The sequence below is a fragment of the Sus scrofa genome, chromosome 6 (assembly GCF_000003025.6).
Source record: "Sus scrofa isolate TJ Tabasco breed Duroc chromosome 6, Sscrofa11.1, whole genome shotgun sequence".
Lineage (NCBI taxonomy): Eukaryota > Metazoa > Chordata > Mammalia > Artiodactyla > Suidae > Sus > Sus scrofa.
In genome coordinates, this window is record NC_010448.4 from 114,912,566 (window position 1) to 114,933,890 (window position 21,325).

The following is a 21,325-nucleotide window of genomic DNA, read 5'->3' on the forward strand; positions in this document are numbered from 1 at the left end:
CCTGCAACTGAAGTTCTCAGGGAGAGAAACCCATCTCTCATCCCCAATTGCGTTAAGTGATATAAACTCTGAAACTCTGACACAATCCACAAATAGATAGGCGAAAGAGAACCCTAATTTTAGTCTGATAAAATGTACACTTTTATTTTATTGGCCAACCAGCTACATAGGGTGTAAGTGTTAAGACAAAGACATTAAGTTATGAAAAATTATTAGCATTTTTTTTTGTGATCATGGATATTATTTGTGTCCTGGGTTGACACAGATATAACACAGAATTCCTTTTAAAGGAGACTCGATCTTTCTGAATCAAGAGGGTGAGTGAATAAGGCTTTTTTCTGAAGAATCCAATGTTTGGGGAGTTGGACTGAGGAAAGTATTCATAGTTAACTCTGAGAACCATTCCCGAAGTGCATGCATCAGATAACATTCAGCATCATCAGGTTAGAATCACAGAACAGAAATGTGACCTGACCAATGATTCTAGTAAAATACACATCATTTTTTTCCTCTCTACTTGTTTTTTTCCTCCTGCAATGCCTAATATACTTAAGCCATTTTTTGCTTTTCCCCAAAGAATCTTCCATTATTCTGTATCTGCTTTAGCTGGTCTATGATGATTCATACTAGGAAAAAAAAAAAATTTTCAATGCATCGGGAAACTCTGTGAAATTACACTTTAGCCTGGAACCTGTCACATCATGTCAGAGCAACCTGTGTAGTCTATGAGATAGAATGACAATGTCTTAGCACGATGCTGTAGCCAGGAAGGCACTGCAACTTCACAACTTGTCTTTATATAGCAAGTGCATCTAGTATGGGTGACATGGGAATCTATTTTTTAACCTGTATAATCACCTATATCACACGGCTTGTATTTACCTTACGTATTTTGAAAAGAAAACAGTAAAATCAATTCGAAAAATATATTAGAAATAAGCAGCAAATATTCTGGTTTCTTCTAGAATATTCCACCTATTGGCTTGCCCCTAAGTAAAATTCTAGCATATAATATCCCAAGTGTATATTTTCCCCCAACGTGGTTGAATTGTGAGTAGGAGACAGAACGATTATGGAAGACAAAGGTTACAGGTTTTTCAGCCAGTGTTTGGCTGGTTTCAAGGTGGCCACTGAAGACCCTTCTGTTTTGAAGTTTCACGTGAAGTTTCAGTGCTTCTCCGGCACTGCCCACGTGTCTGTGCAGGCCCAGGTGTATCCCAGTTATGTCAAATGCAGGAGAGATCTGAGTGATGGCAGGGTGTGTCTCCTCCCTTGTAGATACTTGAAAAGGAGCCACGGACACTGGGAGCCAGAGGCAAAGGCAGAACACGGAGCCTCTCCCACCTCGAGGACTGACAGAAATCACCTCGCCCAAGAACACCGAAACCAGTTTTTCTTGAAGGGAAGCATGTTGAGTTTTTTCCTAAGGTGGTGAAAAGCACATGACTGGAGATGCACCCTGAACAGATGTTTAGGTGCACAGGACAGTAGGGTTAACTGTAAGCACGGTGTTGAGTATTGTACAGCAGATCCCCAGAACTCTCATCTTGCATGCCTAAAACTCTGTATCCACTGACCAGCAACTGCCCAAAGCCCCTCTGCCCCCAGCCCTTGGCTACCACCATTCTGCTTTCTGTTTCCACAATTCTGGTTATTTTCCATACCTTATGTAAGTATAATCGTGCAGGATTTGTCCTGCGGCTTATTTCATATAATGTTCTCCAGGTCCACCCATGTTGTAGCACATGGCATGGTTTCCTTTCTTTTTATGGCTGATTGGTGTAGCGGCTATGAAAAAATAGTATGGAGGTTCCTCAAAATTTTAAAGCAGAACTACTATATCAGCCAAAAGAGTCAAAACTGTGATCCTGAGGAGACACCTAAACTCTCAGGATCATCGCAGCAAAATTCACAAATAGCCAAGAGGTGGAAACACCTAAATGCCCATGATGGATGAATGGATAAAGAAAATGTGGTGGAGACTTACAAGGGAAGTGGGTATCTCACCTGTCTTTTAATTGCCTGTTTATTTGAACAGTGGGTAAGCATCTCAGTTCACCTCTCCAAACATTCCAGAAAGTTCCAGAAGTTCCAGCTCCTCTTATTTTTCTATTACTCAATTTCTTTTTCAAGTCATTATGGAGTCAAGGTGGTAGAAAATAATCTTGGTCATTTGGGACTTTATCTTCACCTCCCTTTTCTAGGATTGAGTGCAAGTCTCACTCACTCCTATTAGTGCCAAGGGAAACTGAGTAGGAAGAGCATGTGGTGGTTGCCAGCAACTCACGCAGGTGGTCACAGCTCCTACCCTGATCCCAGGGGCTTTAGACCTGGAGCCCCTGAGCGTTAATTCTATAGCACACTTACAGAGCATCTAATAAACACAGAAGGACTTAAGTGGGATGGTGGCCAGGAAATGTAAACAAATTATCTGAAGGAAAAACATGTCATTGGTTTTTTATGTGTTTATGTATTATGAGCAACAGGGGGCAGTATATAGCGTCTTTTACACATTTTTTCCTTTTTTTTCCCTATATAAGCCTAAACTTTTCCCTAAAAGGAGATTAGATACTGTTTGTGTATTATATTCAACTACATATTTTACTGCCTATATACCTAACACTTATGTTTTTACTATGTTCAGGCAATGTTCTACATGCTTCAGATATATTAACTCAGTTTAATCATCTCCACCATCCCATAAAATTGGCGGTGTTATTCTGATTTTAGAGATAAGAAAAGTAAAACTGCAGTTCCCGTCGTGGCTCAGTGGTTAACAAATCCGACTAGGAACCATGAGGTTGTGGGTTCAATCCCTGGCCTTGCTCAGTGGGTTAAGGATCTGGTGTTTCGTTGAGCTGTGGTGTAGGTTGCAGCCGTGGCTCGATCTGGTGTTGCTGTGGCTGTGGCGCAGGCTGGCGACTGTAACTCCGATTTGACCCCTCGCCTGGGAACCTCCATATGCCACAGGAGCAGCCCTAGAAATGGCAAAAAAAAAAAAAAAAAAAAAAAAAAAAAAGAAAAGTAAAACTGAGGACAAGAATAAGTAGCCTTTCTAAAGTCACATAGCTGGTAAGTGGCAGAGCCAGAATTCAAACAATCTGACTCTAGATTCCATGCTTCTCAGCCACTATGACCCAATATCTAACCAAACCAATTCTGCTGGACACTTGGAATGCATCCAAGGTTTTGCTATCACAAACAAAACTTCAAGGAACCTACTTAAAGTCAAATATTTACACATAGAAATAATGACCACAATAAGAAATTCCTGAAATTGCAACTGTGGCTCACATTATTTAACAATTTAAAGATTTTGATACATTTTTTTTCTTTTTTTGGCCTTAGCCTGCAGCAACTTGATGTGGGGTCTCAGGTCCCAGACTAGGGATTAAACCCTGGGCTGCAGCAGTGAAAGTGCCGAGTCATAATCACTAGACCACCAGTGAACACACATATATGTATAAATTTTTATGGCCACACCACCAGCATATGGAAGCTCCTGGCCAGGGATTGACTCTGAGCAGCTGTGACAGAGCTGCTGCAGCCAGATTCTTAGCCCACTATGTCACAGTGGAAACTCCAACTCATACATTTTTTAAAAGGTCTGTCATACATTTGTGGGGAAGCATGTACACATGAGCACAGACACGTAGACACACCCACAGACACACAGACACACACACACCCAGGGAGCAGGGAAAGATTTGCTGTGAAACGGACAGCACCATTATCCAGTGTGGTTAAAACTTAGAGGGATATATACATCCTGTAAGTGCAAGAATTAAGAATGGAATATCATTTTTTTTTTTTAAACTCATAATGTCTCCCCTTGACTACACTGTTCCTCCGAGTAAGCATCCTGTAGCACTGTATTAATTCTGGTACGTGCTGCAATTACAACCTTCCAATACTTTTTTACCCAGTCAAAATCAGGTGATATGTAGATCGATACATAGACAGGTAGTTAGTAGACAGCTAGATATTTGTAAAGCTGTATCCCAAGGAATGACCTCCTCCCAAATAGAATAATGATGTTGAAAGTCTGGTAATGACCCCTGCTCTAAAGTATTCCCCTGTAAGCACAACAAAGATATTACTGAGGATCTGTTTCCAAGCCAGTCTTAAGCAAAATTTTGCAACATTGATCACCTTGGAATAAATTAATCTCTAAAAATATCAAAGACAAGAAATCAAGTTAATATTGTTTTATTCCATCCTGTACCTGTAAATATTGCTTTATGCATTGATTTTTTTGCTTCTTTTACCCTGCCATGTTTCTCTAAAAGCAAAGTAACTTCTGCAATAGCAAAATTAAAGCTCTGCTAAAAACATGGCAAAACAAACCTCACTGCATTTTAGACGGAGAGCCAGCTGCTTCCTTACAAAAATAGGAAAAAATAACCTGTACATGAAAATTAAGGAACATTCACTGGGGGGAAAAAAAATGAAAGCTTCCAAAAGATATTTTCTTTCTCGCTAAAACAGCATAACTTTCACCTTACACATATACAGAAAGACTGCTAGACATTAAAAATAAGAAGACTTTAAAAGAAAGATTACTCTTTAAAATGTCTAAATCTAAAAATCTAGATTTCAGGCACAAATTAGAAAACAGAAAGCAGAGCACGAAATAGACAATTTTAGACAGGCACTCAATTGGTGAGTCCAGAGGGCTTGAAGGAATCCAGCACTGCTCACACATGCCATGCTTGTCCCCACAACTAGTTCAGGCCCATCCTGACAAAGCCCCCAGATCAGCATATACCCAGCTCTTTTCTTGACTCCACACCCCAAATAAGGCGAGGCACAGAGAAAGGGCTGGTGACAATTTCATCAAAATCAAAAGGCAGCTGCCACCGGCTTGAGAAAAGAAGGAAAAGGAAGGGCCTGGCCTGGGGCAAATTAAGAAGCAATGTTGTTTTTGTTACCACTCAGGTCCCCTTGGTGGCCTCTCTCTTGGCCCTCGAAGGCCTTGGTTTTCCTGTTACTCTCTGACTGTGCAAATACCTCTCTTGGGCTGGCCCTCTCCCCAAATTCCCTGTGTCCCCAAGTGACCGCACAATCTTTCTCTTTCATGAATTCAAAATTCTTCGTTCTTCCCTTATTTTAAAAATCCTTGAAAGAAAGCAAACTCATAAAAAAATCATTCATACAGAAGGGTGACTGACAACCTGAAGTATCTGCCAGCTAAGTGTTATTGATAAAGTTGGGAGAGAGATTAAAGAAGGGGGCCTGATAGGAGAGTGGATTTCCTTGAGTCACACCTATGGCCTCTTTAAAACAGGGCAGAGAGTAGCCTATAGTCTCCAGGGTCTAATTAGAACACATGCAGGAGTTCTTGCTGTAGCACAACGGGGTCAGCGGCATCTCTGGAGCACTGGGACATAGGTTCGATCCCTGGCACGGCACAGTAGGATCCAGCATTTACTGCAGCTGTGGTGTAGGTTGCAACGGCGGCTTGGATCTGATCCCTGGCCAAGGACCTCCATATGCCATGGGGCGGCCAAAAAAAAAAATGAAAAAAAAAGAACACAGAGGCAAGGTGACGGATTTGGGGTCATGGCCCACTCAATCCTTTCTGCAAGATTCATCCTCCCGCCTCAGCTCCCTTTATCCTTTAAAATCTAACCGAGAGAGCCCAGCCTCATGGCTCTAAATTGTTTTAAGTGCCAATTGGTAGGCGAGAGAAAGAAAATGATGATGGCGAATTTATTTTTACCAGAATTAGGTTAAAAGAAGTTTTTAGTATTAAATCCAGGAAAAACATTTCATCTCTGGGAACTTGGCTGCGGAAGTCAGAGCGCCCTAGCTGTGCTAGCCAGTCACCAGTTTGCTCCCCATGCGTAGATGCAGAAAGAGACAGCAAAGCAAAGCTACTCTTCCACTGGTTCCCTCTTTCCTTTCCACCGAACCAGAAAAGTTTGGTTAGCTCTATACAATTTTAAACAGATTAATTAAATGTACATGAACTATTTTCTGATATGCTTAGTTATCATGCAACACCTAAGAATCAAACATAAGTTCTCCTTTTTTTGGCCATGCCTATGGCATGCAGAAATTCCCAGGCTGGAAATAGAACTTGTGGCCATAGCAGTAACCAGAGACAGAGCAGTGACAACGCTGGATGCTTCACCTACTGAGCTACCAGGGAACTCTAAGTTCTTGCTTTTAAACCCCTGATTCTTATCATAAGACACATCACATCCCAGCCTCATTTTACATTAATATCTTCTTTTTTTTCATTTTGTTTTAAATGTTGCATTGGTTAATCAATACACCATTAATCTATACCTATCTACATATATATATTCAGTTCAGACTGTACTCCTAACAGAACACTGCCACTTCATGAACTAACTCAACAAATTCTGCCTCCAAAGTTAAATAAAGAATTTTTTGGCAGGGGTAGGGAATGGAGGCCTAGGTTCCAATCCCTCATAGGTGAAAGTTTTAAAATTAATTTAGTCTTAATTTTTTTTCTTTCAAAATCTTCTTTAGCTAGTGATGCCTATTATTTCTATTTCTAGAATGATCATTTGAAGTAAATGTACAATAATATGTTAGGTTTATCATAAGTTTAGATATTAATTATTTTAAATTTAAACACTATGGCTTCGGGGAATTTTGCCAGACTTTCTGGAGGTGCTTGCACATGAACACATTTGAGAAGCATTAAATTTAAGCAACATCTTGGGTGATATTAAGTTGCACCCGAGATTTAAATTTCCCTATATCCTTTGATTCTTTCTAGCATTTTGTAATATTTATCTGCTCTAGTAAGGAATAATGTATTTTATTTGAAAATGATTGTGAATAAAAATGCATGTTTAAGACTCGCTGCTGCTTGTAACTATAACAGGAGTCCATTTCTGTAGGCTAACTGTATGGCATAACCACAGTCCATCTAGAATAACCACAGTCCATCTAGAATAAGATATTCTAATTGTAAATGACTACTGCTGAGAGAAAATAAAGAGCCACATATGCTAAACTTGCAAATGAAAATATGAAAGTACAATTCTCAAGAGAAGAAAAGCAACATTTTCTTGGCATAATTTTCATTACCAGCAAGTTATGAATAGCAGTCCTGAATTTTAGGAAAAAGACCTGTGATTACAATTTCAATAGATATTTAGTTTCTTTCATTCCAATACTGGCAACAACTCTTTGCATGGTGAATATGGTTTTGTTTCTTAATATTAAGGAAACCTGGACACATTCCTCATAACAATCCTTTTGTAAACCATAAGACACACCCTTTTATTTTTTTCTTGCTTTTTAGGGCCACATTTTCGGCATATGGAGTTTCCCAGGCTAGGGGTCGAATTGGAGCTGTAGCTGCTGGCCTATGCCACAGCCACAGCAATGCAAGAACAGAGCAGCAGCGTCTGTGACCTACACCACAGCTCACAGCAATGCCAGATCCTTAACCCACTGAGCAAGGCTAGGGGGCGAAACTGTGTCTTCATGGATGCTAGTCAGATTCATTAACCGCTGAGCCAAGATGGGAATTCCAAGACACACTTTCAAAAGCATAAAAACACAAAGTGTTTTGGCCTACATTTTCTTGGTGTAGTTTTTAATTTTGTGGTTATGCGTTTTTGAGACCTTATTATGAGATTGAGTAGACAGAACTGCTCTAATTGCTACCTAGAAGGAAAACAAAATTCTAGTAGCTTTCAGAGCAAATGACTAGGTGCTCTGATTTTTTTTAGAGCTAAAAAATCCAACATAATTTACTGTAATACTTAATATTCCACTTTTATCTAAATCTGGATGAAGGATGGAATTTCTAGCCCACGGAGCTGTTCTACCATATCCAATCAACTATGGCTTCTTATTATTGGACTATATTTGCCCAATGTAGTCATTGGGAAGATGTTTGTAATGTAGACCTTTATAGACCCAATTCCAGTGCTATAGCATGAGATCTTCTGGTTGTCTATTTTCTCAGCAGTAAAAGAGGCAATATCTGCTTTAACATTTTTGACTTCTTGAAAAGATATGTAACAAGTTGCTTTAGAACTACAAATTAGTGCATAGTGAAATTCAAAAATTTTAGAAAATTTCATACATATTCATACATATCTATCTATCTAGATAGATAGATATAAACTGAATTTTACAATATCCCTTTTGGGAAGTTCCAGAATGTCTAACCAAGACGTGTCTAATTGTAGCACTGTAACATTATCTCTTTGCACATGTTTCTGCTAATGCAGTAAATTTAGCTTCCAAATTATTTAAAAAGTCAAGGCCATCTTCTTCCTGTTTTTCACTGCAGCACCCTACAGAACCCGCTGGAGACCCTCTTCCTTCATAGTTATACGTAAGAACATAATCTTGAGACGGTATGTGGTCTTCATTCTGATTACACAGATGCAATTTCTGTAAAATAGAAAAAGGGGTTGTATTATTGTTTTAAACACACAAACAGATGAACATAAAAGTTATTTTTATTTACCTTTTATGCTTAATTTTTAACCAGTGTGTCCTCTAATGGATTCCTACATACAAAAAACACACATGGTTGGTCTATATCACAGCCATACCACAAAGTCAGTATATTTTACATTTCTAGTAATCCATGTAAATAAAAAAAAATTGTGTACACACATATTATATTTAAGTACATTTAAATTGTTATTAAATTCTTATCTCTAAATTTTATATCTAGAGGGCAGGCTAGTCCACAAAATGGTGACAATATGCATAGCAGTTAGGAATTTGAGCTTGAATGGTCAAAGAGTCCTGATTTTGAGTCATAGTTTGGCTTTACAAACTAGCTACCTGACTTTGAGTAAGTTATTAAACATTTTTAAGTCTCAGTTTCTAAGACAGGAATACAGACAATGACTATATCATAGGACCATTATTAGAAGACAAATACTAATGCATGAAAAAATCCTTATTACATCTAGCACATAGTAGATGTTCAAAAAATGTCAACTACAATCGCTATTATATGCAAATATAAAGTAGGTAAGGATTACTGCATTGTCTTCAGAATCAAGTTTCCAAGAGAGTCCAACATGGCAAAATACAAAGATGCACAAAAAGTTTTCAGTGAAATTTAAAATAATCAAGACAACACACATCGCAAAAATCTGGCCAGAATAGAAGCCAAGCTTTCAGCCACACCTGCCCTCACTCTTTGTCACTGGCTTGTTCTGCTAACTTGTCAAACACCTGCGGTTCCTCCCTTTCTCACCTGTGTACCCAACCCATCTCACCCCCAGCACTTAACTCCTTGGATTACATTAGCAAATGCCTTTCTTCTTGACCATTTAGCCTCACATCTGATTACCTGATGTGCATATTGAAGAACACGCCTAAGAGTGTGTCTTAAGCTTCATTCCTTCTCAACCTGATCTTATATGAATACTGACTGTCTAGAAACAGAAAAAGGATTAACACTTCAATTTGATGAAAAAAAAAAAAATATGCCGTGGACCTATGATAGCCTATTGCCGTGTAACAGAATGTTGCCCATCTGCACGCTGTCAAAGACTTTAGGGCTTCTGGCCCAGTGTTTGTGTTACAATGGCACTGGTATTCTCCGATAAAGAAATTTCAACTTAGTACCAGAAAGAATATTTAACCCAGTGGCTCTCTAGTCAGGCTGCACATCTGAGTCACCTAAGAAGCTTAAAAAAAAAAAAAAAGAAGAAGGAAGAAGAAGAAGAAGTCAGGCCCATTAAATCAGAATCTTTCCAAGTGAAGCACAGGCATCAATATTTTTTAAAAGCCCCACCCCCACCCCAGGGAATTTTGATGTACTGCTAGGACTGAAAACCCCTTATGGAATCTTTCCTATCTTTCACAACCTTGCCTTCCTATGATTTAGAAAACATTACGTATTTGCATGGTGCTTTTTCCATGAAAAAGAGTGCCTATGGATCATATTATTTAATTATCCTAGAATTCTGTGCAGATGCTTTGTTTTCACAGAGAGATGGAGATTTGTTTGATTGGGAGAGTTTTGTGATTGTGAAGAATGAGTTTCTTTTCATAGTCTTCTATATTTAAAGAGTTCATGAGAGAAACATACACCTAAAAAATGAAATGTGCCTTTAGTGAGGGATAGCAGACTCCTCCAATTTTCATGAGATTTTTATAAATTAAGAAAATATGACATGAAGTAAGATATTTTATATTAAATAATGTAGCAAAATCAAAGAGCAGTCAAAAATAACCAGAGAGTGAGAAAGGAAGGATGCATTGAAGAATAGGGAAAATGAGTTTCTGAACATCTGTGTTAATCTCAATTGCCTATTGTCTGCCACTTGGACATTTAAATTGTGGAGTCGAAACATTTAGGGAAACTCACTTCACCAAGACGAGGTTGCGTGAAACTGTGCCACTCTGAGTAACTGTATCTGGTGTTGTCCATCTCCACGGCCCCCCCTCTGCAGGAATCCAGTGTGTGATGATGCCCCATCCCCCGGCACGATTCCAAGGTCTGGTGTCCTCCTTTCACCATTTCAATGGTTTCCTGCCCTCCGTTTTTAACTGCCGATCCCAGAGTACCACAGAAGCCTTGGCTGGAGCTGTTGACTGTCTGGGTCGTAAACCCATTGGCAGAACACTGAAATAATGAAAATAAAGTAATTAAATTAAAAAGAAAATAAAGCTATTCATACAGGGAGGAAAAGGATTCCAAGTCACAAGAAGGCAAAGGAGAGAGCTCCTTTACTTTTGATTCATTCATTCATTTATTCATTCAACAGACATTTCTCATTTTCCAGTTATGTGCCCAGACTAGGGATGCAAAGATAGAGACATGGTCCCTCAGTGGCTCCAAGAAGCTCTTATTCCCATGAAATGGAAAAACAGACAATTACTTTAAGAATGTGGTTACTCTGATATATAGGTGAACAAAGAATGACAAAGAGCAGGAAAATTCACATTCAGAGAAAGTGAGCAGAGTGGGAAAATGCCAGGCTGAAGGACTCGTACTGAGAAATGGGGGGAAGAACAAATCACCTGTAGGAGGGTCTAGAGGCAAAGGAAGATGGGGTGCTTGGGGGTTCCCAACTTCACCCTGTTGAGAATGGCTAGCATAGAGTGTTCAGAGAGCGGGCATAAAGCTGGGGAGGTTATAAAAGGCCAGAGGACATAAAGAGCTATATGCCATGCTTAAATTTTTAGACTACTTTGAAGATTATGGAGTCTCAAAGAAGGATTTTGTATTTGTTTTTGTTTTATTTTTAGGGCCCCAGCTGTGGCTTATGGAAGTTTCCAGGCTAGGGGTCGAACTGGAGCTGCAGCTGCCAGCCTCCACCACAGCTCATGGCAATACCAGATCCTGAACCCACTGACTAAGGCCAGGGATCAAACCGGAATCATTATGGATAATAGTTGGGTTCTTAACCTGCTGAGTCACAATGGGAACTCCTCAAAGAAGGGTTTATATTTTTTAAGAAGGGACGTATTTTTAAAAATCATTTTAGGCAATAATGTGGAAGACAAATAAGAAGCAGACAAGTTTAGTGTCGCGAATATCAGAGAGATCCCTGAATTATTCTAGGTCAAAACCAAAAAGAATCCAAGCCCAAGTTGAAGCAGTGATGCTTAAAAGAAGAGGATGGACTCCATAGAGAACTGGTGGTCAGAGGGATGAGGCAGCAAAGGGAAGAGTTAGGAACTATTCCCATGTGTTCTGCTTGTACAACTAGATAGATGACATAATTCACTGAAAAGGGGCGGAAGGACATGCTCATGGGTGAGGGGTGAGCAATTCAATTTTGGATAGGGTAAGCTTGAGAAACCTGTGGATACCCAAAATGAGTGTAAGAATATGTGCTCAGGTGAGAGATCTGAGCTGGAGCTAGGATTCTGGGAGTCACTTTCAGGAAATGGGGAGTTGAAGCCCTGGGAATAAATGATATCAGCCAGACAAAATTGTAGACCAAAAGAAAGGAATGCTAAGAATAGAACAACAAGAAAAATAACTTTTGAAAGGGTAGATAAAGGGATTAGAGCTGTGACAGAATTGATCTGGAATAACCGCTGATACAATAAGGAACCCAAGAAACATGACTCTGAAGCCAAGAGAAGATTACATTAAGAAGATCCATGGTGGAAGTTCCTGCTGTGGCACAGAGGCTTAGGTTGCTGTGGAGGTGCCAGTTTGATCCCAGGCTGGGTGAAGTGGGTTAAAGGATCTGGCATTGCTACAGCTGCAGCACAGGTCACAGCAATGGCTCAGATTGAATGCCTGGCCCCAAAACTTCCATATGCCATGGGTGTGGCCATAAAGAAAAAGAGTCAATGGTGTAGAAAAATATCAAAGTAGGGTAAGAACTGGTTCATATAAAGGAAGTACCTATGAGAGCCAATTAAAAAAGTGGCCAGTGATAGATCTGACTCAAAAGAATTCCCACAGGTAGGGGGAGGGAGTAGGATGGACTGGGGGCCTGGGGTTAGCAGATGCAAACTGTTGCATTGGGAGTGGATAAGCAATGAGATCCTGCTGGGATCCTAGGACAGAGAACTCTATCTAATCACTTGTGATGGAACATGATGGAGGATAATATGAAAAAAAGAATGTGTATATATGTATAACCGGGTCACTTTGCTATACAGCAGAAATTGACAGAACATTGTAAATCAATTATAATTAAAAAATTTTTAAAAATTCCCACAGAGTGCTGAATGAAGAGGAAATAATGTCAGAGAAATTGAATAGAAATCTTTCTCAAAAAAGTTTTTTCAAAGAAAAAAGAGATATTAAGGGAACTAAAGGAGGACAAAGAGTCAAGTGAATCTTTTAAAATGGAAAAGACTTGATTACACATTAACTTAGTGCTGCAACTTCACACCAACTTCCAGGCCATAGGTGAGAAGTTTAGTTACAGCATCACCACAGCCTGTCGGTTTGAATTATAAACCATCACTTTCATGACAAGACTCCCCACTATATGAGGGTGCCATTGGTCCATCTTCTTACCAATTTATATTTTTATATTTAATACAAAGGTCTCTATCGAAACAAAGAATTTTCAAGTTCTGATGATTTGCTGAATCTGATAAATCTATAAAAGTCATACTTATCATCTCACTGCTGTAGAAAAAAATACCGGAAAAGAGAACTGAAAAGTAGCCATTTGGTGGCACTGCTACCCTGTGTTTTTTGCTTATGTTGCTGCTACCATGAAATTTTTTTTTAAAAATAATTACTCCATAAATTTTATTACATTTATAGTTTTACAACGATCATCACAACCCAATTTTATAGCATTTCCGTCCCAACCCCCCAGCCGATCCCCCCACCCCTGCAACCTGTCTCATTTGGAAACCATAAAAGTCTGTGAGTCAGTATCTGTTCTGCAAAGAAGTTTGTTGTATCCTTTTTTAGATTCCACATCTAAGTGATGCTGCTACTGTAAAATTCTGTTACCAAAGGGAAAAAATATCCTAATAATCAAATCGTCTCGATGGTATAATTTTGTCACTATAAATACATTTTCAGAGGTCATATTTCTAAGATAATGAAAGGAGCACTGAAAATAAACTAAAATCAAGACTCTTTCATATTCTCTCTAGTCTCTGTTCCTTCCTGCCCACCTCCAAGGGCCTTGCCCTAAGTTTTGTTTCACAGGCATGGACAACTCCTTCTCTGTGCCAATGCCTTCAGATTTACTTTCCCAGTCCCTGACCCTAACCCCATCTGAACAGCTTTGACTTAAACTCAGATCCAGAACTAAAGTTAACATCTTTACTCAGTGTATTCAAATGCTTTTACCACGTTCACCGTGAGGTTTTGCTGCATTATGTAAAAATACACCTAAAATTAGATTCTGGTATAAATTAATCATTTCAGGTCCTGTTTGTTCCTAATAGAGAATAGGTAAATATGTGTGGGTATGATATGGTGAAGTGACCAACCAATGCCACCAGCTCCAGCATCAAATGGTGAAGAATAAATACAGCTCTATCATTCCATTCGCAGATATAAAATAAGAATTCACTATGAGTCAAGGGCTATCAAGGGACTAAATCCCTTTTCTGAATGGAGAGCTAGTTATAGGGTTCCACGTGCATTTCAAGCACAGATGGGTTATGATTTTGCCTGATGGTAGAAAGGAAGTGGAAGAGAATAGTCACTAAGAAAGGCATCTTCACCCTGAGTTATAGAACAGGCCTGATGTAAAGACATTGTGTCTGGCTATAGCTTTTGTCACACTGACTCCACTTTTTATTTTGTTACCTAAAAGTAAACAATCCCACTGAAGCACAGCTGGGTGAAGGATCCAGTGCTATCTCCTCTGCAGCACAAGATCAATCCCAACCTGGTGCAGTGGGTTAAGGATCTGGCATTGCCATAGCCATGATGTAGGTCACAGCTGCAGCTTGGAATCGATCCCTGGCCCAGAGAACTTCCATATGCCATCGGTGTGGTCAAAAAAAAAAAAAAAAAAAAAAAAATCTTATTTTATCATTGACACATTTAAAATATGTCTCTTACATCCCTGTTGTAATTTTCCAATAACGATCATCCCTGGTAGGGTTATCTCGTGCTTAAACTACCAAGAGATCCTGGAGCCCCCGTCATGGCTCAATGGTTAATGAATCTGACTAGGATCCATGAGGACACACGTTCAGTCCCCAGCCCTGCTCAGGGGGTTAAGGATCTAACATTGCTGGGAGCTGTGGTGTAGGACGCAGATGTGGCTTGGATCCTGTATTACTGTGGCTGCGGTATAGGCCAGCAGCTATAGCTCCAATTTGACCTCTAGCCTGGGAACCTCCATATGCTGTGGGTACAGCCCCAAAAAGTAAATAAATAAAATAAAATAAAATACAAAAAAAGAGAGAGAGAGATCCTTTATCCTCCCCATTCCTAATGTCTTCCTATTCTGCTTGGTCACTCTACCAATTCAGCATCACGCAGCTCACATTATGCCCCTTTTGTGCAGAAAAGCCTTGACTGGCTCTGCCTCACCAAAAGGATAAATCCAAAATCCTCATTGCAGCATAAGAAGGTCTCATCTCCCATTCCTCACTTATACCCTCTCCTCCAAAGCCAACTTCAGCGTCAAGGCTTTAGTCCAAAACATCCTTTCTTCCATTTCAAATCAATTTATTCACTATTTGTTGAATAATCTTAAGGTTTGTCATCTCCATTTTTATTCATTAGGCTGTTTATCTCTTCATTTTCAAACCCTTCATAGTCTTTAAGTTACAGGGTGATCAGGACCTCTTCCCCCAGGTCTTTCTGGTTGATCCACACACACAACCTGGCTATGCTTAGGTACCATCAATATCTTTGAACTCTACCACTGCCCTATCATATTGGTGCTAATGGTTTACGGTCATTTTCCTATTTATTTTTCCCATAAAAGTAGATTTGATTTCTCATAAATAAATTGAAATCTTTTTGAAGGAACAACATCCCCTGTGAGAATTTTTTATATCTTTCCCCTAAATGGGGCCAAGCACAGAGGTCCTGAGAAATAAGTAAGAAAATAGAGTGGCAGACTTTTTTTTTTTTTTTTTTTTGTCTTTTTGCCATTTCTTAGGCCGCACCCATGGCATATGGAGATTCCCAAGCTAGGGGTCGAATCGGAGCCATAGCTACCGGCCTATGCCAGAGCCACAGCAACGTGGGATCCGAGCCATGTCTGCAACCTATACCATAGCTCACGGCAATGCCGGATTGTTAACCCACTGAGCAAGGGCAGGGATCGAACCCGCAACCTCATGGTTCCTAGTTGGATTCGTTAACCACTGAGCCACGATGGGAACTCCTTTACACACATTTTTTTAAAATATGTCTTTTTGATACTTTCTTAGTTTATCTTGAGAATTATTTTTTTGGCCACTCTTTCGGCATGTGGAAGTTCCTAGGTCAGGGATCAAACCTGCACTGTGGCAGCAACTGGGGCTACTGCAGTGACAATGCCAAATCCTTAACCCACTGTGCCACAAGGGACTCCTATCTTTAAGAACTTTAAGCAAACTTTCCTGTTATAAATGATCAAAGAGTTAAACAAATAATACCTAAACATATACATTGTAGCTAGCAGCCAAAAGACTATTCTTATAATAAGTTCACAGCATCAAGGACCAAGTGTTAAGTCATAACACTAGAGAATGGAAAAAAGAACTAAAACAACACATTTGGTTTAAAAGTTTATATAATATATATTTGAGTATCGACAGGATAAAATATTTATGCCCATAAAGTCTAACCAATATAAATTAACTCCTAAATTTCAAAATACCTTCATAAGAATGAGTTAAAGAAATTATGGGAGATGCTCATATATAAATATTTATTTTTAAAAATCACTTACCACTTTATCATCTCCAGGTGCTTCTGTGTTTGATATAATTAAGTTTTGCTGTGTCAGATCTTCAGGAAAACTTTTTCTTTTTCCAGCATTAACAAGTCCACATACTAAAGTTGCCAATATAGCTGAAGTTAAAAAACAAACAAGAAAAAAACAAAAAAAAAAGTTTAACATATAAAATTACCATCTTTTATTTCTTATTACCAAAAGTGCACAAGAGGAAAATAAAGCCACTAAGCATGGTGTTCCTTAGCCTTTCTAAATTAACAGGCCATGACTTAGCTCATATTTTTAAATTTGAAGAGATTATATGTATATTTCGATTATAGTCCTCTTTAAGAGTCTGAATTCCACCCATCATTTAACTATCTCAAATCATGAGTTAAATAGTAAATAGTAAATTAAAAAAAAAATAGTGACATCAGAGTTCCAGCTGTGGCACAGTAGGTTAAGGATCCAGGCTTTGTCTCTGAAGTGGTTCATCTGACTACAGAGGCTTGGGTTTGATCCCCAGCCCAACACAGTGGGTTGAGGATTTGGTATTGCTGCAGCTATGGCATAGGCTGCAGCTGCTACATGGATTTGATCCTGCCCAGGAACTTCCATATGCCACGAGTGTGATTTAAAAAAGAAAAGAAAAGAAAATCAGTGACATTTAAGACACAGACTTTAGGAGTTCCATTGTGGCGCAGCAGAAATGAATCCGACTAGGAACCATGAAGTGGTGGGTTCAATCCCTGGCCTCGCTCAGTGGGTTAAGGATCCGGTGTTGCCATAAGCTGTGGTGTAGGTCGCAGACGTGGCTCAGTTCTGGCGTTGCTGTGGCTCTGGCATAGGGCGGAGACTACAGCTCCAATTAGACCCCTAGCCTGGAAACTTCCATATGCCAAGAGTGCCACCCTAAAAAAACAAACAAAAAAGTAATTTATTTTACATTTTAACTTCAAGTAAGTAAAAGAACTTACAGAAAAGCAGTGCTATACCCAGAAGTATTGCAAGGATCGCCCATTTGCCAAGGACCACTCTGGCACTCCGTGCGTAACACTGACTCGGATGTGTGCAGTCGCAGAGATTTACTCTCAAGGTTTTCCTTGCAGATTGACCTGCTCTGTCTTTTACAGTCACAGGAATATAATATTCTTGAAATTCGGCATTTTTCCGATATGAGAGACGGGCAGCTGTATCTAAAAGGAAACAAAAGAATTTTATTTTTAATGAACATTGATTTCTCCCTTAACATCTGTTCTACCACACTTGTTTTTCAAGATATTGTTCTCAAGGAACCACTTGCCATATGAAAATGGATAGAAAGGGAAAACCATCTTCAACCTTTTCAAGCACTAATATTATCACGTACGTGTTGCCCACTGTAACTTTTTAGAAGAGAGGCTTAATGAAATCATCTGGCATTGGAGTGACCCAGTAGCATTTCAGCAATATTTAATATTCCCTTATCTCTTCCCTTATCTAAAAGTTGATGACGCTAAATTGGCTCTTGACGAACACTCCAAGCACTTCTCTAAAGTGCTAGTTTATGTACCAGTTGTTAACACAAAAGATGTCTTAACTCACATATTCTCTTATCTATTGACTTTCTGGTACCTGGACATCATCTTTATGTATGAGGTAATTTTTCAAAGCACAACAGACCTGTGGTTATTAATGCCTTCCCTCTGGAGGCAATCTTAATACTAGAAAGCTACTTAATGTCACCCATGCTAGGTATAAGGCATACATAAACATAGATATACCTATATAGGAACGATACATGTTTTTATTAACTGTGATATTTCCCCAATGGTCTTGTTACCTAATTTCAATTTTATTATCAACTGACCAAAAGCTCCACACACTTCCAGTGACAATTACAAAACTTTTAAGTTTTGCAGGAAGTGAAATGACAAAGTAGCATAATGCATCTCCTGGAAGTCATCTGTAATTTCTAAGTCTTTCCTTTTTAAAAAAAAGTTATTGAAGTATAGTTGATTTACAATGTTGTGTTAGCTTTTGGTGTACAGCAAAGTAATTCAGGTACACATAATATATGTATTCTTTTTCAGATTCTTTTCCATTATAAGTTATTACAAGATATTGAATATAGTTCGCTATGCTTTACAGTGAGAATTTGTTGTTTATCTATTTTATCTAAGCCTTTCTTAAGTGCACCATTAGAGCTGTATAGAACTTCAGAGATATTTGACTGTACCTCATACCCAAAGCTCCCTAGAGGAATGTGAATTACTGCTAGGGTTTAATTGGAAGCTTTAAGGATCATACTGTGTCTAAAGTAAATCCTTCAAACCTCTCCTCCCTCAAGACCACAAGCTGAGCCATATTCATGTCTCATTCATTTGTACTAGTGTCCCAGCCTCTGATTTGCCTTGCCACTCAAAGCTGCCCTCTTCAAATTGTCCTCCTAATTGTTACCCATGTCACTTTTTTTTTTTTTTTTTTTTTTTTTTTTTTTGCTTTTTTTATGGCCGCACCCACAGCATGGGGAGGTTCTCAGGCTAGGGGTGGAATCAGAGCTACAGCTGCTGGCTTACACCACAGCCACAGCAACTCGGGATCCAAGTCACTTCTGCGACCTACACCACAGCTCATGGCAACGCTGGATCCCACTGAGCGAGGCCAGGGATTGAACCCGCATCTTCAAGGATACTAGCCAGATTCGTTTATGCTGTGCCACAACGGGAACTCCACCAGTGTCACTTTTTAAAAGATGCAAATCTGCATAAATCTTCATAAATCTGCATTGCCTTACTTGCCCACTCTCCATGTACCTGCTGTCACTTACTGCTGTCTATCTCCTAGGCCGGTACGTGAGGCTCTTCAGCCACCAGATTCTACCCTCCCTCCCACAAATTTCTTGGCATTCCTCTAAAACCTTCTAAACTAACAACACTGATTTGCTTATCGCTCTGGTATTTTCCTTCTTTCATATTTGTTCATATTCATATTTGCATATTTGTTAATCAATTGATTAAACATACATTTATTAAGCAGTTAGTATCCGCTAAGCACTGGGCAGGGTGCTGGAAATACACAGATGGATTATGAATGCCCTGAGAAATCATATATTAGAGGAGACAGGTAAACACATAATAACACAACATGTAGATCACATGTAGATACAACAGATCACATGTAGATTCAACATTATGAATTAATATCAAGCTAAGAAATGGGAAGGGAGTTATTCTAGACAGAAGGAAGAGCATATGCAAAAGTCCAATTATATGAACGAGCAAGACATAATAACAAAACAGCAATTATCTGTGGCTATAACATAGTAAACTACACCTGCCCAGAAACCACTACTGAGGGGAGTTGCACTGAAAGCTTCTTCAAGGCTAGGCTTCAGGCCATATCCCAAGATGCTTCCTTCCAGAATATTATAAAATGCTTATCGCATGCACCCAGATTGCTTATTTCCAGAGTTTGCTCACACTAAAATTTAAGCTGCCCATCTTCTGTTCTCTCCTCACTTTCCTGTTATTAGTTCAAAAACACAGCAAAAACAATTTGGTTTAATGATAAGCTGCCCAATGTTTTAACAAGGTTTCTTTTTTTGGTCTTTGTGGTAAATGTAAACTTTGCCTTCATACAAATTATGTTTTTCATCTTATGTACAATATACAACACAGGATCCATACAACATTTGAAAAAGTTAAAGTTAGCTTTCTATGATTATTCATGAGGGAGTTCTTGTCGTGGCCCAGCAGAAACAAATCTGACTAGGACCCATGAGGTCGCGGGTTCAATCCCTGGCCTCAATCAGTGGGTTAAGGATCTGGCGTTGTTGTGAGCTGTGGTGTAGGTCACGATGCAGCTCGGATCCTGTGTTGCCGTGGCTGTAATGTAGGCTGACAGCTACAGCTCTGATTCACCCCTAGACTGGGAACTTCCATGTGCCATGGGTGCAGCCCTAAAAAGATGAAAAAATAAAAATATGTTCATGAGAATCCATTTTACATTATGCTTCATGTACCTAAAGCAGTAAATCCATTCTTATTTATTTCAAAACATATACATCATTATTTTGGATTAAATACCATTTACTCTGGTGAGGGTCCACAGCCTGTTGATTTCTGGAGAAGCGTTTGCCAAGCTGAAATAAAACGGAGCGCCATTGATGGACTCGTCAGGATCAGTGGCTGAAATGTCAGTATACGCCATCTTTGGTTTACAAATTACTAGATAATGTTGCAGGATTTCTGGTGGGTTATCATTCACATCTTCAATGTCAACTGCAAGGGTTCCAGTGCATGATCTACCGTCTAGGAAGAAAGGAAAAAGTTTGGTGTCATTCAGTCTTTTCTACTTTCCTAAGAAAAAATATCAACTAGATATAAAGTATGGGGTTTAAAAAAAAAAAAAGGAAAAAACTCTAATGATTAGAGGAAACAGTAAATCAGAACATAGATGGATAAATGAAACCTATAAATCATCAAAAATGAGTACTACTTTTTTTTTTTTTTTTGTCTTTTTGCCATTTCTTGGGCTGCTTGTGTGGCATATGGAGGTTCCCAGGCTAGGGGTCGAATCGGAGCTGTAGCCGCCAGCCTACGCCAGAGCCACAGCAACGCAGGATCCGAGCCGCTTCTGTGACCTACACCACAGCTCACAGGAATGCTGGATCCTTAACCCACTGAGCAAGGCCAGGGATCGAACCCGAAACCTCATGGTTCCTAGTTGGATTTGTTAACCACTGTGCCACGACAGAAACTCCCTAAAATGAGTACTGCTATTGATAGTATGGGATACAACTGCCCATACATTTTACCAGAATTATTGCCAAAAAGTAAAAATAAATGTCTGAATCCCAAACTCTCTATTTCCTTTGGTTCCTCTTTTTATTTATTTATTTATTTCGTTGGTTATTTTTGCTGCACCCGCAGCATGCATAAGTTCCCAGGCCAGGGATCAAACCTGAGCCACAGCAGTAACAACCCTGGCTCCTTAACTCACTTAACCCACTGAGCCACCAGGAAACTCCACCTAAGATCCTTTTGATGCAGATG

General features: G+C 39.3%; 1 protein-coding gene across 2 annotated transcripts in view; it reads right to left on the reverse strand.

Moving 5' to 3' along the window:
- DSC3 (desmocollin 3) overlaps nucleotides 4,194-21,325 on the reverse strand; it is a 46,930-nt gene continuing 29,798 nt past the window's right edge. Inside the window, exons 12-17 of one of the 2 annotated variants that reach the window (XM_021096207.1) lie at nucleotides 20,357-20,581; nucleotides 17,267-17,485; nucleotides 16,305-16,426; nucleotides 10,334-10,591; nucleotides 8,468-8,510; nucleotides 4,194-8,391 (exon numbers count right to left, since the gene is read on the reverse strand). In XM_021096207.1, the coding sequence (XP_020951866.1) occupies nucleotides 8,484-8,510; nucleotides 10,334-10,591; nucleotides 16,305-16,426; nucleotides 17,267-17,485; nucleotides 20,357-20,581 (851 nt within the window). In that variant the 3' untranslated portion in view covers nucleotides 4,194-8,391; nucleotides 8,468-8,483. The remainder of the gene's footprint in view (nucleotides 8,392-8,467; nucleotides 8,511-10,333; nucleotides 10,592-16,304; nucleotides 16,427-17,266; nucleotides 17,486-20,356; nucleotides 20,582-21,325) is intronic. The other variant, XM_021096206.1, reaches the window with a different exon arrangement.